Source organism: Mandrillus leucophaeus, unplaced genomic scaffold (assembly GCF_000951045.1).
Source record: "Mandrillus leucophaeus isolate KB7577 unplaced genomic scaffold, Mleu.le_1.0 Scaffold71, whole genome shotgun sequence".
Classification (NCBI taxonomy): domain Eukaryota; kingdom Metazoa; phylum Chordata; class Mammalia; order Primates; family Cercopithecidae; genus Mandrillus; species Mandrillus leucophaeus.
This window is the reverse complement of record NW_012107697.1, coordinates 4,045,393-4,058,220: the sequence shown is the minus strand read 5'-3', so window position 1 is coordinate 4,058,220 and position 12,828 is coordinate 4,045,393. Positions and strand designations below refer to the sequence as shown.

The window sequence follows — 12,828 nt, the reverse complement described above, 5'->3', positions numbered from 1 at the left end:
ACAGGGCAGGGGTAAGGGGGTCTATGTGTGAGCTACAGCTCAGCTTATAAAATCCCCTTCTGTCCTTCAGAACATGACATCACATGTTTGAATCGATGATTTGTTGGCTTAATCTCGGCCCAGTTTCCAGACAACAGTGAGCTGAAGTCTTAACAATTCGACCTGCTTTGTTGCAGACGCATGGGGCCACCCTTTGCCTCTGCTGTGATCATGGTTTCTGGAAATCCCTCTGGAGTTTCTCTCTCTCAAAAATAGATCTAATTTGATCAGAGAGAGGCTTCCTCCACGGCATCTCTCTGAAACACTATCTAAATTCCCACATTCAGGTTTCCAGCCCTGGCTCTCTCCAGAGAAACCAGAGAACCAGGATAACTATGCTGGACCCCATGAGAAGAAAGAGAGAGGGAAGCATCCCCGGGGCCCCTTCCACCCCCATCACTCACCCCCACTCTTGCTAAGATGTCTCACACTTCCATTCCCACCGTGCCAGACAGCAAACTTCCTGTTTTCTAAGGGTTTTGTGAGTCAATGCCACTGGCCTCTTTTCCATTTTTGAAAGGGAACCCAGATTTTCACAGCCTGGTGGTGTATTTATGTTCCTTTGAAGCCCGACTGTGAGCTCGTGTTTTTCAAGATAAAGGTATTTAATTTCCTTGGAGTTCACCAACCACCTTTTTGTCTAGCAATTGTTCTGCAAAGACTTCAGTAATCCAATCTCCTTGAATTGGGATGCCGGCATCTGTGAGTGGCTAGCGATATTTCTTTTTATAGCAGCTAAGTGAGAAAATAAATAAATAAGTGTTTTTTGAAAAGAAAAGGCAGAAGAAAATGAAACAGCTTGGAATGGAGCCTGTTCCTTTTTGTAATCTCCAGTTTTCCACAGGATCTGCTGTTTCATTTTTTTAGCGAGGTAGGGAGGTGGACAGTCACCCAGCTACGGGCAGGGAGAGTCAGAGGGGGCGAGGAAGCTAAGGGGTAACGTTGTGGCTCTTACCAGAGGCAAGCAAGACCTGGCACAAAGACTCGGGATTGGTGGCATTATCACAATGTTAGGATTCTTCTCTGGAATTTGGCAGTAATGTTTGAGCTGTAATATTGGATTAGAAGTGGGGTAAGCACCAGTTCCTTTTCTTTGAAATTTCTCTCATTTTAATAGGATAACAAAGTAGAAAAGGATTATGTTAGGCACTGGCGCGTCGTCTGGTACATTCTAATTAAAACTGCAGCCACTCTCAGTTTCAGAGGTCTCTGAAAAACAGACCCACTCATAGTTCCTTTCACCTCTATCCCTCTCTGCCCATTCCATATTTCTCTCCTTCCTTTAGGCACACGTGAAAGCCAACTGATTGAAATTCTAAAAAAGAAAGATCACCTAGAAGCTGCTTGGGAAAGCAGGTGAAAGCTACTGCCCTCTGTTCAGCCTGAGACACAAGAAAAACAATGTTCCTAGGTCTCAATTCTTGGTGAACACTTAAAGACGTAAAGCCCGGGTGCGGTGGCTCACGCCTGTAATCCCAGCACTTTGGGAGGCAGAGGGGGGCAGATCACTTGAGGTCAGGAGTTAGAGACCAGCCTGGCCAACATGGTTATATCCCATCTGTACTAAAAATACAAAAATTAACTGGGCGTGGTGGCAAGCACCTGTAATTCCAGCTACTCAGGAGGCTGAGGCAGGAGAATTGCTTGAACCCAGGAGCTGGAGGTTGCAGGAAGTCAAGATCGCACCACTGCACTCCAGCCTGGGTGACAGGATGAGAATCTGTCTTTAAAAAAAAAAAAAATGATTTAATGGAAGAGATATTTGGGTCATGTTGGTCCTGTTTTTCCAAATCCCTTGGACAATGAATGACACAGCATAGTAAGTTTGACAGCTAATTTACGAGAGAGATCGATCAAGCAATGGCACCTCCCGTTTCAGGCTAGTGGCTCTTGCTTGGTTTGGAAGAAGTCACATGCAGTTTCGCTTGGCCAAGAAGCCTCTTAGCCTCTCTGAGTAATGTTTGCTTGGGCTCCAGCCATGGCACGAATGGGGCCACCACATTAAACTGGCACTAGCAGCTATGGCTGGGACAGTAGCTGAAGTCCTGGCTTTCAGAGTGATTTGCATAGCATCTCCCACACAGCCCCACTCTGAAACATTGCCTCTTATTAATACAGCTCACCCTCTTGTTCCAAAGGATGATCGTAGAGAGACAAGTTAACACTGGCTGGCTGATAGCACCCAGAAATCTTCGGATGCATTTGGGACCTGGGCAGGATGACTTCCACTGTTTATTTTCCCTTTCATCTGTTCAGTTCTCTTCTTCATGCCAGGGAACATTTGGTCCCAAAGTGCAGTGGAGAGAGGCCTCCTGTTCACTTCTTTCCATCTTTCCTGGAAGCCTGATCTCCCTCTCTGCCTCCCCGCTCCCTCCACCCTGAACTCCACTGTCAGCGCAGTCTTCCGAAACTGTGGAACCATCTAATCTATTGTGGATACGGAACTGTTTCCAAGGCCAACAACTGTAACAATTATAACTTTGTATTTCTATTCCACCTCCAACTTCCATTTCCACCACATGGGCAAAAACATAGAGACTTTTCAGTCATTTCATGTTTAAATTCGCTTAAATCCAGTGTCTTCTCCATTCCCCCTTCTTTCCAGGATGTATTTCAGGTTTGTGGTTGTGTCATTGTATTGGGGTGGGGATAGGTGTCTGGTCTTATGCTGTAGTCCACTTAGATTTCCAATATCTTTGTCTGGAGTTAAGGAAAACTCAGGCCTTTCACTGGGCCCTCTGCTGTGGGTCCCTATGTGCCACCTCTTATGTCCCCCACTTCACTGAGGCATGGCACATATTTCTGGGGTTTGCTAAACTCCAGAAATATGCGTCATGCCACAGTACAAACTCATTACACAGCCAAACTCCCCAGATGCGAATTCTTCTCTGCTCCACATGTACCACCCACAGCCCCTGCACAAGTAAAAATCTCTTTAGAACTCTTGGAATACCCAGCTAATTCTGGGAGTGCTATCTGCCACTCGCCGGCTCCCAGGAGGGCAAGGACCAAGCACATTTTTACACGTCACTTCCTGCTCAGAAGCTCCTGTCCTGGCCAGGGCATCCTTTTATCTGATTTGCAGAGTTGGTGGCCCGGTTCTTCTATTTCTTTTTTTTTTTTCACTCCTACTTCTAGCATCAACTGTTTGCCCAGATTCTATTAGGAATTAACCTTCCGTATTCCAAAATACTTCTCTAGCAAATCAAAAACCTCGCTCTCCAATGTCTCCAGACATTATGTCTGCTGTGAGCTTTAAGAACTTATTTTGGAACTTAAAGCCAGTAATCTGACTTGGTTTCTCCCGAGGCAATAACTATCCCCTGGGACCATGAATGCCACCAAGAGCTCAGAATTCCGTCCCACCACACCTGCTTTCCGTGTGCCACATCTCACCCCAGAACCTTTGATGGCTACTGCCAATTCTCCCAAACCCAGTCCAGGGCACTGTTGCTGTGCCAAGGAGTCTGGCAAAGCTGTGGCATGCTGTTAGGGCATCTTCCGGGGACACTGATTTTACTTAGGGCTTGGGTGGGAAAAAACATTCTTACATTAAATAAACATGCCTATATTACAGAGTAAGATGCAAAATTCACATGTATTTTTAGGCCAGAACAGAAGACTTTCAGGAAATTCCGAACAAGTAGGCTGCTTTAGACAATGTCCTAGATCCCCAACAGTTCCCATTTGGTCTCCTCTGCTTTTGGTTCCTCCTGTGAAAATGCGTGAGACAGACTGGTTGCAGTCCAAATACCTTTACCCAGTTTTCAACTCTCTCTTAAGTCCAACCTCATCCTCCCTTTTCAGACCGAGTTCTCAGCATAACACCTGTGCCTCACAGCAGTCCCAAAGCAGCCATTCCTACGGGATGCTTCCAGGTCCAGGCCATGTGCCCTTAAACCTTCCCTGACCATTCCGCAGAATTCATCACTTCCTCTTCTGGGCTTCCAGACATTCTCTTTATACCGCTATTAAAACTCTCCCACACTGCAACCATTACAGCAACTATCTGTGCCTCTCTCCAGCTTCTAAGCCTCTTAAGGGCAAGGGCAGGTTGTGTTCCTTTTGGTAATTTCAGAGCCCCGCACAGTGCCTGGTACACAGCAGTTTACCATGCTGTTTGTTGGCAGCAATGAGAGTTACATGAATACTTTCCATGCCAACATTTGGGGTGCTGGGCTCCCATTTCAGAGGAAACAATCATAAGATAAGGCTTTCCAGACTTTTCCTCCTCCAAAGTCAGGAGGACTTTGAGATGCTTGCTCATTCACCTATTCATTTATCGATTGTAAATGAATTGTTCATTGTTTCATCAAATACTGATGGCAGGTGATGTTCTGGGCATCAGGACACAAAAAATAATAAGACACAGTCCCTGTCCTTGAGTTGCTTATTGTCTATAGGGGGGAAAAATGTCAACAGACAGAAAATAAATGTCTTAAGTGTTGATTTTTGAAGAGCCCTTCAGCCTGAGGGAGAAGGGATGGATGTGCACATTCGCAGCTTGGGGACACTATTCAGACCTCTCATTGTGCCTTAATTGCTCGTTCAGGCCTCTCTCTTCTCCAGCACCTCTGCACCACTGCATGCCTTCGGTCAGCTGTTCAGAGGCAGGAACAACTGACTGTGAGCGGACAGCTCCTGGTGCGAGGGCTATTGGGGAAAGTAACTTCAAGCACAGTCTCATGAGTCACGTTAGCATGACCCAGGAGAACACAACAATTGGTAGCTTCCGACAGCTAGCGGCAGTTTTCATCACACATCCCACAAACACTGGGTAACTACTATGTGCCTGGCTCTGTTGGGGAGGCTAGGACCACAGAAGCAAATGAGACTGAGTCTGGGTCTAAGGTGCCAGCAACTGAGCAGAGGAGACCAAGATTGCAGCATAGTGTGTTGAGTGCTCTGTCCAAAGTCACAGAAGGCCCCCAACCCACTGCGGTGAGGGGAGAGGGAGATCAAGGGTTTCTAGGAAGACAGATACCTAGACATTTCTTCTATTTCATTTATCAATCAGAGGAAGGATCGATTAGCAGAAGGTCCTCTGCTGTGGGCCCCAGGTTCACCTCCCCATTTCCACGTTAGACAGCTGCAGAGCACACCACCACTACTGTTTCCCTGCAGACGGAGGTGAGATGGCCCTCTTTCCTGCCATCCTTTAGCTCACTGTTATCACAGAGCAACATTAACATATGCTGACAATAATCCAATTTTATTTTAGCTATTCCAGGTCCAGCCACATGTTTCCAATCCATGTCTTTTTTTCAGAGAGGGAGTGGAGGAGCATTTTGCTACCCACACCTTCCCTAGTACAAACCCATTACACAATCCAACTCCCCAAATGCGAATTCTTCTCTGTTCCATCTGGACCACCCACAGCCCCTGCACACAGCCCTGCCCACTGCGCTGACTTCTGCTCCACATCCGTCTTCAAGGTGCTTATCTGCCTGCAATGCCCTCCTCCTACACTGTTGCCCTATTGAGGTCCTGGGCATCTTCAAAATCTAGTTCATTCTATCCAATCCACAAAAGTGTCTTGACACTTTTTTCTGCATATCCCCCATTTTCTATTACTCTGAACAAGCAGAAGTAATCTCCGCACTTCACCCCCTAGCATTTAACTGTAATTTGGCAAGTGTCAGTAATTGTGTGCTGACCGCTTCCAGTAAGTTAATTTTGTTTCCAGAAGTCACTTTAAGATGCTTGCTGGTAAGTCTGCAGAGCTTTCTTACTCCCAGGCGTGTGAAGTGATGTGCTAGGACACCTCACTGTCACTCAGCACATCCCTATTGATGGAATATCCGGCTGACCCTTGAAAATAACTCCCCTGCAGGCAGCTGATGGAATCAGACAGCCCGGAAGTTCAGAGAGCAGCCGAGTACAGTGCTAGGATGCAGATCAGTGACAGCTACGATACACTGGGCTCGGGGAGGAGCCAAGCTCTGTGCTTTTTCACTCTCCCTTCACAGCAGCCCTACAGTGTGTTACTTACTGAACTCATTTTACAGATACAGGAATGAGGGCTCAGCGCTGTTAACTAATGTGCTGAAACTCACAGACTCGCGGTCGGTGGAGACGGGACTGAAATGAGGTCTGCCCATGCCCTGTGTCCATTCATGTCTACTGCTTTCCCCATGGTCAGATCTGGCCTTTGGGGAATGAAGAGCCAAGAAGTGTGTGGCCTCACTCAGTTCCTCTGAGAGCAGCATTTCCTTTAAATTATAAAAAATACTTGCTCCATATATCCATATTGTTGAGACCTCTTCTTGCAAGATAGAGATCCACGTTTAGACACTGAGAATCACATAGTTATTCATTCGCTGTCTCATCAGGGACAATCATTCATGCTGAGCAGAAAAGACAAGCACATGATATCCTTCATTCTGTTCCTCAGCTATCTTCCTCAGGCAGAGCATGGACAGGTAAATCTGTTGCATATTTAACAAGGTTGCAGTAGATGGAGTAGTAGATATGGTATGTGACCATATGATTTATTGTCTAAACCAGGCCACTTTGAGAATGAAAGCTGTCTAGAAATAATCAATAGGCATTAACTGATCTACAACAGATAGAAACAAGACTATACCATCCTGGGCAAACTAGGGTAAGTGTTCCCCTACAGAAAATCCTGGGTGCTCAGGCACCCTCAACACGCCTTAACCAAACATCTTAGTCAGGGACTGCTTTCTATTTAGCCAAATTTAACATTCGCTCATTCATTTGATAAAATATCCACATGTCCGGCTCTGTGGGCAGCCCTGTGATGACCAACCCTGCCCTCATGAAGCTTACATTCTAGTAGAGAAAGTGGAAAGTAAACAAATACATAAGAAATATAATATCAGGTAGCGATGAGGTCTGAGAAGGGAAATAAGGTGGGGTTAAGGTGATGGAGAGACATGTGTAGGGTAGGAGTGAAGAGCTCTTCAAAGAGAGGCCAGGAGGAGGGAGCAGGTGCACAGGCCCTGGGGTGGAAGAGCCAGATGGGAGGCTTGGGGACCAGAGAGAAGAGAGGAAGGTTGAAGGGGAACAGATCATATAGGGCCCTGAATTTTATTCCCAGTGGGATGGGAAACCGTTGGAAGGTTTGTGCAGGGGAATCCTGACATCGAATTTGCATTTTTAAAAAGGATCACTCTAGCTAGTAGTGGAGAATATATTGTAGAGACGCAAGAATGGGAAACTAAAACCAGGCGGTTGTGATTGCACAGGTGTCAGACGACGCGGCACGGGCCAGGGTAGAAGCCGTGGTGCTAGGGGTCAGAGGCAGCTGGGTTCAAGAAACACCATGGAGGCAGAGTCTCTAGGACTTGGAAGCCAGGTGGACACTGGATGCCCGTGATACGCAAGACCCTGGGACAGACCTGACCCCCTGCCAGCCCAGCTTATACCTAGGTTCCTTCCAAGGCGGTTCACGATGGGTCCTAGAAGTCATTATGTGTACCTGGAATTTGAACATGAGAAACAAGCTACTTTGGTCCTCTAGAGCAGGAGGAGGATGGCCCTGAACGTCCTTACCTTTAGCTCTGTGATCTTCCTCCTTGGGGCACTTCCCTCCTTCCCACCATTTGCGCTTCAGGATCTCCAGGCGGTTGTTCTCCTGCAGCTGGAGAATGGCCAGATCAAACTCGTCCCGGAAAACCGAGCCTGCGGGGGTCACAGGAGAGCCCAGGACACAGGTTGTGAATGCCCTGTTAGGCGTCACTCTGCTCCCCTTCCCGGCACACCTCCTGACCACCCTGCCTGCTTTCACCTCCAGAGGGGACAGACAGATGCAGTGGATGGGGCGAGCCCATGTGGCCACTGCTCTCTACTCCATCAGGGCTTCCCCGGGAGAGTGCGGCGTTCTGGCTTCACGCAGGGTTCTCAGGTTTTTCTACTTCCCTTCTCTCCATGCTGACTGGCGCATCCAGCCCATGGCCCAACACCCCAAGATGGGTCAAGGAAAGGCTTTCCAGGCAGTCGTACCATCCACCTCCCCAGCCGGACACCACCACTTTCTAAATTAAAAAGATGGTCTATTCTGGTTAAACAACCTGCCCACCAACACCCAGGATACTGGCTGCAAAGCATCCAATCCACCTCCAGGAGGCCAGAGTTTGTGTTTCTGTGACACAAACCTCTTAGGTGTGTCCAATTTCTACTTTATTTAAATTAATTTCTCATGGCCAGTCACGGTGACTCATGCCACTTTGAAGGCTCAAAGTCCAAAGTGTGAATGTCCTTTTAAAAAGCACAGAGAATGAGAATGAGAAAGTGCTCATTCTCAGCACTTTGGGAGGCCGAGATGGGCGGATCACTTGAGGCCAGGAATTCAAGACCAACCTGGCCAATATGGTGAAACCCCATCTCTACTAAAATATAAGAATTAGCTGGGTGTGGTGGTGCGCACCTGTAGTCCCAGCTACCCAGGAGGCTGAGACAGAAGAATCACTTGAACCTGGGAGACAGAGGGGCAGTGAGCCAAGATCGCACAACTGCACTCCAGCCTGGACAACAGAATGTGAGACTCCGTTTCAAAAATAAGTGAATCAATTTCTTAAGCACTCGTAACTCTCACTACATTACACCTGACAACTGTTTATCCAGAGAAGTCATCAATCAGTGAGAGAAGAGCCACACCAGAGTGTGAGAATCAGGTCACCAGGTGTTCCCCATCAGCGCTGCCTTCTGAGCACACGAGAACCCACTGGCCTGTCCATCACCCTGTTTCTCCCACTCCTCCTTCCCTCCTCAAAAGAAGGTTTTTTTTTTTCTGTTCAGTACCATTCTTTTTTAATTTTTCTAACGCAATTTTGCCAAGGAGCTTTGGTTCTAGAATTTAGGTTTAATCACAAAAACAGGCTTAAATCAAACCATGGAAAGCTCAATGTCTCAGCACAGGCTGAGGCCTGAGATTATTAAGAAAAAGCTGCCAAGAGGCTGGAAAACAACTAAGCTGCCCAGTTTCCTTGCCCAAACTCTATGAAGGCTGGATGTGGACAGATGCCCCAGAGGAGAAAGGCTACTGTGAAGGATCAGGCAGAGCTTGGAACAAACAGATGAATGCTTCTGAAATTTTCACGTGCATTGCAATCACCTGGGGATTTCGCTGAACTGCAGAATCTGATTCAGTAGGCCTGGGGTGGGGCCTGAGAGTCTGCATTTCCAACAAGCCCCTAGGTGATGTCCATGCTGCTGGGCCACGGACCACACTTTAAGAAGCAAGGAACCAGAACATCTCCCAGATCTCTTCCAACCGTGACAGCCCACGGCTCCACGGTAGAACCTTCCCTACTATAGACACAACTCTGCTTGGACACCCAAACCCAAGCCTGTAGCACTGGATGTGTGCATGTGATTTGGGCAAACACCAGCGAGCTTCATGTAGAGTAAGTACTTATTACACATCTTACACATAGTTGGACCCGAACCCCAAGCCTGCAGCACTGAATGTGTGCAAGTGATTTGGGCAAACACCAGCAGAGCTTCAAATACAGTAAGTACTTATTACACATCTGCAGTGAATGGACACATGAACGAGTTGTCTAACAGAGGTTGTTAGGTGGTGAGGCTAATGAACAGTCCAGGTTTAGAGAGAACGGTCTAGCCCAGCAAGGCAGTTCAAGCAGTTTCAAGGCATGTTCAACCCAACCTCCTAACACACCAGGGGCCACATGAAAGGCCTATTCTGCTTACTCGTTGGTTGCCTACTTAGTTCCTAAGCCACCTGATTAATTTTCCATCTTGTTCCTTGTTTTGTTTCTCTTAATTTTCCTGGGTCCAACCACACTGCTTATTCCATAGTTAGGCTCTTACATTCCACTTAAGAATGATATACATGCTTGTATCTCCTGGGCATACCCCCAGCTGAACCTAAATCCTGGCTCATCAATGAACTGTGTAATGTTCTTTCCAGCCTCATGTGGGAAGCTGGGCTAGCTCAGAGCAGACCTTCCCACCTATCCTGTCCTTTCTAGCTGATAGGACCCATTGGCAACATGGTCTGGTAAATGAATTATTGGACTGGAGACAAGCATCCTAGGCTCAAACCCAGCTTCTCTACCTATTCTGTGACCTTGGACAAGTAATCTCTCAGCTCTGAATCTGAGTTCTGTCCTCTACAGGATGGGAATAACCACATATATCTTGCAGGGGGGCTACGAAGTGAGATAAAATGTGAAAACAGTGTCATGTCAGATATAGAGCAAACGCATTTCCTTCCACTTTTCCTTGGTTATTGATGAAAATTTCTAGAGTTGTGGTCTGTCTTACCCCAACTCTCCATCGTTTTGTTCCATGAAAACTTTGGAAGCATTTGAAATTTAGGTAAAATTTGTTAAATTGCTAGAGTATCATCAAGGTGTGCCTTAAGTTCATTTTGCAGTTCACGCTATCATCCTGAAACAAAATGTCAGTGAGTATATCTCTCAAAGGGGTCCATAATCTGTATTATTAGTGGACACCAATGAAATATAATGGCATATAGAGGGTGTGGAGGTTTATGAATACCCGGAGTGAAGCCTCCAGTTCATAGTTCACAGAACTCCTAGTGCCATAATTTACAGAGTTCAGGGATGAACCATATTATTACCTATGTTCATTCTCTTGGTTTCTGATCAGAATTTAAGTCATGTGCTTTTGTCAAATAGTGGTGGCTCATGCCTGTAATCCCAGCACTTTGGGAGGCTGAGGTGGGCGGATCACCTGAGGTCAGGAGTTCAAGACCAGCCTGGCCAGCATGGTGAAACCCCATCTCTACTAAAAATACAAAAATTAGCTGGCCATGGTAGCACACGCCTGTAGTCCCAGCTATTCGGGAGGCTGAGGTACGAGAATCACTTGAACTGGTAGGCAGAGGCTGCAGTGAGCCTAGATAGTGCCACTGCACTCCAGCCTAGGTGACATAGTGAGACTCTGTCTCAAAATAAATAAGCAAATAAATAAATAAACATATATATAAAATGTAATAACATAGGAAACCATGGAAGAGATGAAAAGGACACTAATATCCCCCAAGGCAGGCTCAGTGTGAGACACTAAGGTAAGGCACCTAACTAGATTATCAGGTTTAATCCTCCCAACCCCATATGGTAGGTATTCGAAACCTAATTTTATGAATTAGATAACTGAGGCTAAAGAATGCATCTAAGGTACCACAGCCAGTTAACTAGAACACATCCCGGGGTCTGCCTGACTCCAAGCCTGTGCTCTTTACACTCCACAGGTGTGAGTGAATCCTGCAATTTACAGAGTTTTGAGCTAAGGTAAAGATCAACAACAGGGATGTGTACTGTAAATACAAAGATGAGCATACCGTATGCCAATTTTCTCCCAGAGACTGATGGCCTTGATTCCCGCTTCTTCCCCTGTTGCCTGGTACAAGAACACCTTCATGCAAGAACAACCCTCTACAGACGGGCTCTCTATGGGGTGTGTGGAGGGGGAAGGGTGCATGTCAGAAGGGGCTGGGGAAACATTCAAATCCCCTTCACAATCACCACAGCAGCCAAACATGTCCTCTCCTCATCTTCTTGGGGAGGTTCTGTTAGCAGGTGAAGGCTCAAAGTCCGAAGTGTGAATGTCCTTTTAAAAAGCACAGCCAGGATACCTTTCTGGAAGCCAAACATCTCTACCTTCCTATTAATAGAATGAGACGGGGTGACACCCAGTCAGCAGGCCAAACACCAGGGCGTTCCCGCCCCTTCTCAATGACCCACACCAACCTGCTGTGGATGGATCAGTGAAATCCACAAATAATTTAAAAGCCATTTCATCTAATCATGGCCGTCCCCTTTAGAAGTAAACTTTTCACTGGTGACGCTAACAAATAGCAAAATTAACTGATTTGAATTTCACCATCTCATCCTTCTTTCCACTGCTAGTAGAGATAGCAATCAACAGAGAAATGGCCAAGGGGTAGCAAGCAAGAAGAGGAACAAAAGGCCTAAATACACACCAAAGGCATCAATGCTCTTTAATAATTAGTATTAGCCCTTTAAATTAGTCAGTTAATCAGTAGCTAATCAACTAACTCTTTAATAATCAAGGATTGAGCACTGGTTGTCGAGTAAAAGAAATATGTGTGTTTGCTTTAAAAAAAAAAAAAAAACAACTTTAGAATGCCCACCTAAACTCACTGTTAAACTGGTTCTAGCAACAGGGGTTACTGGATTCAATGCTGCTTTCAGTGGTTTGATCTACCCTGACCCTGTCTGGACAAAGCTACCCAAAGAGGCTGTTCCTCTCCCGCATACCGACTGGCATGCCAATCCCATAGCCCTTGGTGTCCAGCAGGCCCCCAATCTGAGTGAGGTTGCAGTTTCGCTGCCGATAGTACTCGTTCATGGTGGATTCCAGGAGGAAGGCGTAGTTGGAATTCAACACCCTGGCGATTCCCTCCTCTGTGCTCTTCACGAACACGCTGGGCTGCTTGGAATACATGTAATTCCACATGCGTTGGTAGGTCTGGTAGCGGGAATTCTGGGAAAAGAACAAAAGGAAGCAGGATTGGGAAAAGAGGAAGGAAACGTTGATTTAAAAAGAGAGGGAATCAAAGTGCACCTTAAGATGCTGGCCCTTCCTCTACTCTACCCGCTGATCACAGACAAGAACCTTTTCCCTTTCTGTCTCTCAACACAAGATGTTCACTGTCACTGTGTAATGGCAGAGGAGGGAGGTGTGCCTTTGATACCTTTTATAGAAAGATGAAGCAGCAACAGGGCACTAGGGCCCTGATTTGGTAATTGGTTTTGCCACATCTACCCTCAAGAGCTCTTCTACTGCCAACCTCCATTTTCCGGTAGAACT

At 46.6% G+C, this 12,828-nt stretch overlaps 1 protein-coding gene across 1 annotated transcript in view; it reads right to left on the bottom strand.

Annotated features, from left to right (window-relative positions):
- Window positions 1–12,828, bottom strand: part of GRIK4 (glutamate receptor, ionotropic, kainate 4) — a 369,007-nt gene that overhangs the window by 13,482 nt on the left and 342,697 nt on the right. Inside the window, exons 17-18 of the mRNA XM_011964977.1 lie at window positions 12,276–12,501; window positions 7,558–7,686 (exon numbers count right to left, since the gene is read on the bottom strand). Of these exons, the coding sequence (XP_011820367.1) occupies window positions 7,558–7,686; window positions 12,276–12,501 (355 nt within the window). The remainder of the gene's footprint in view (window positions 1–7,557; window positions 7,687–12,275; window positions 12,502–12,828) is intronic.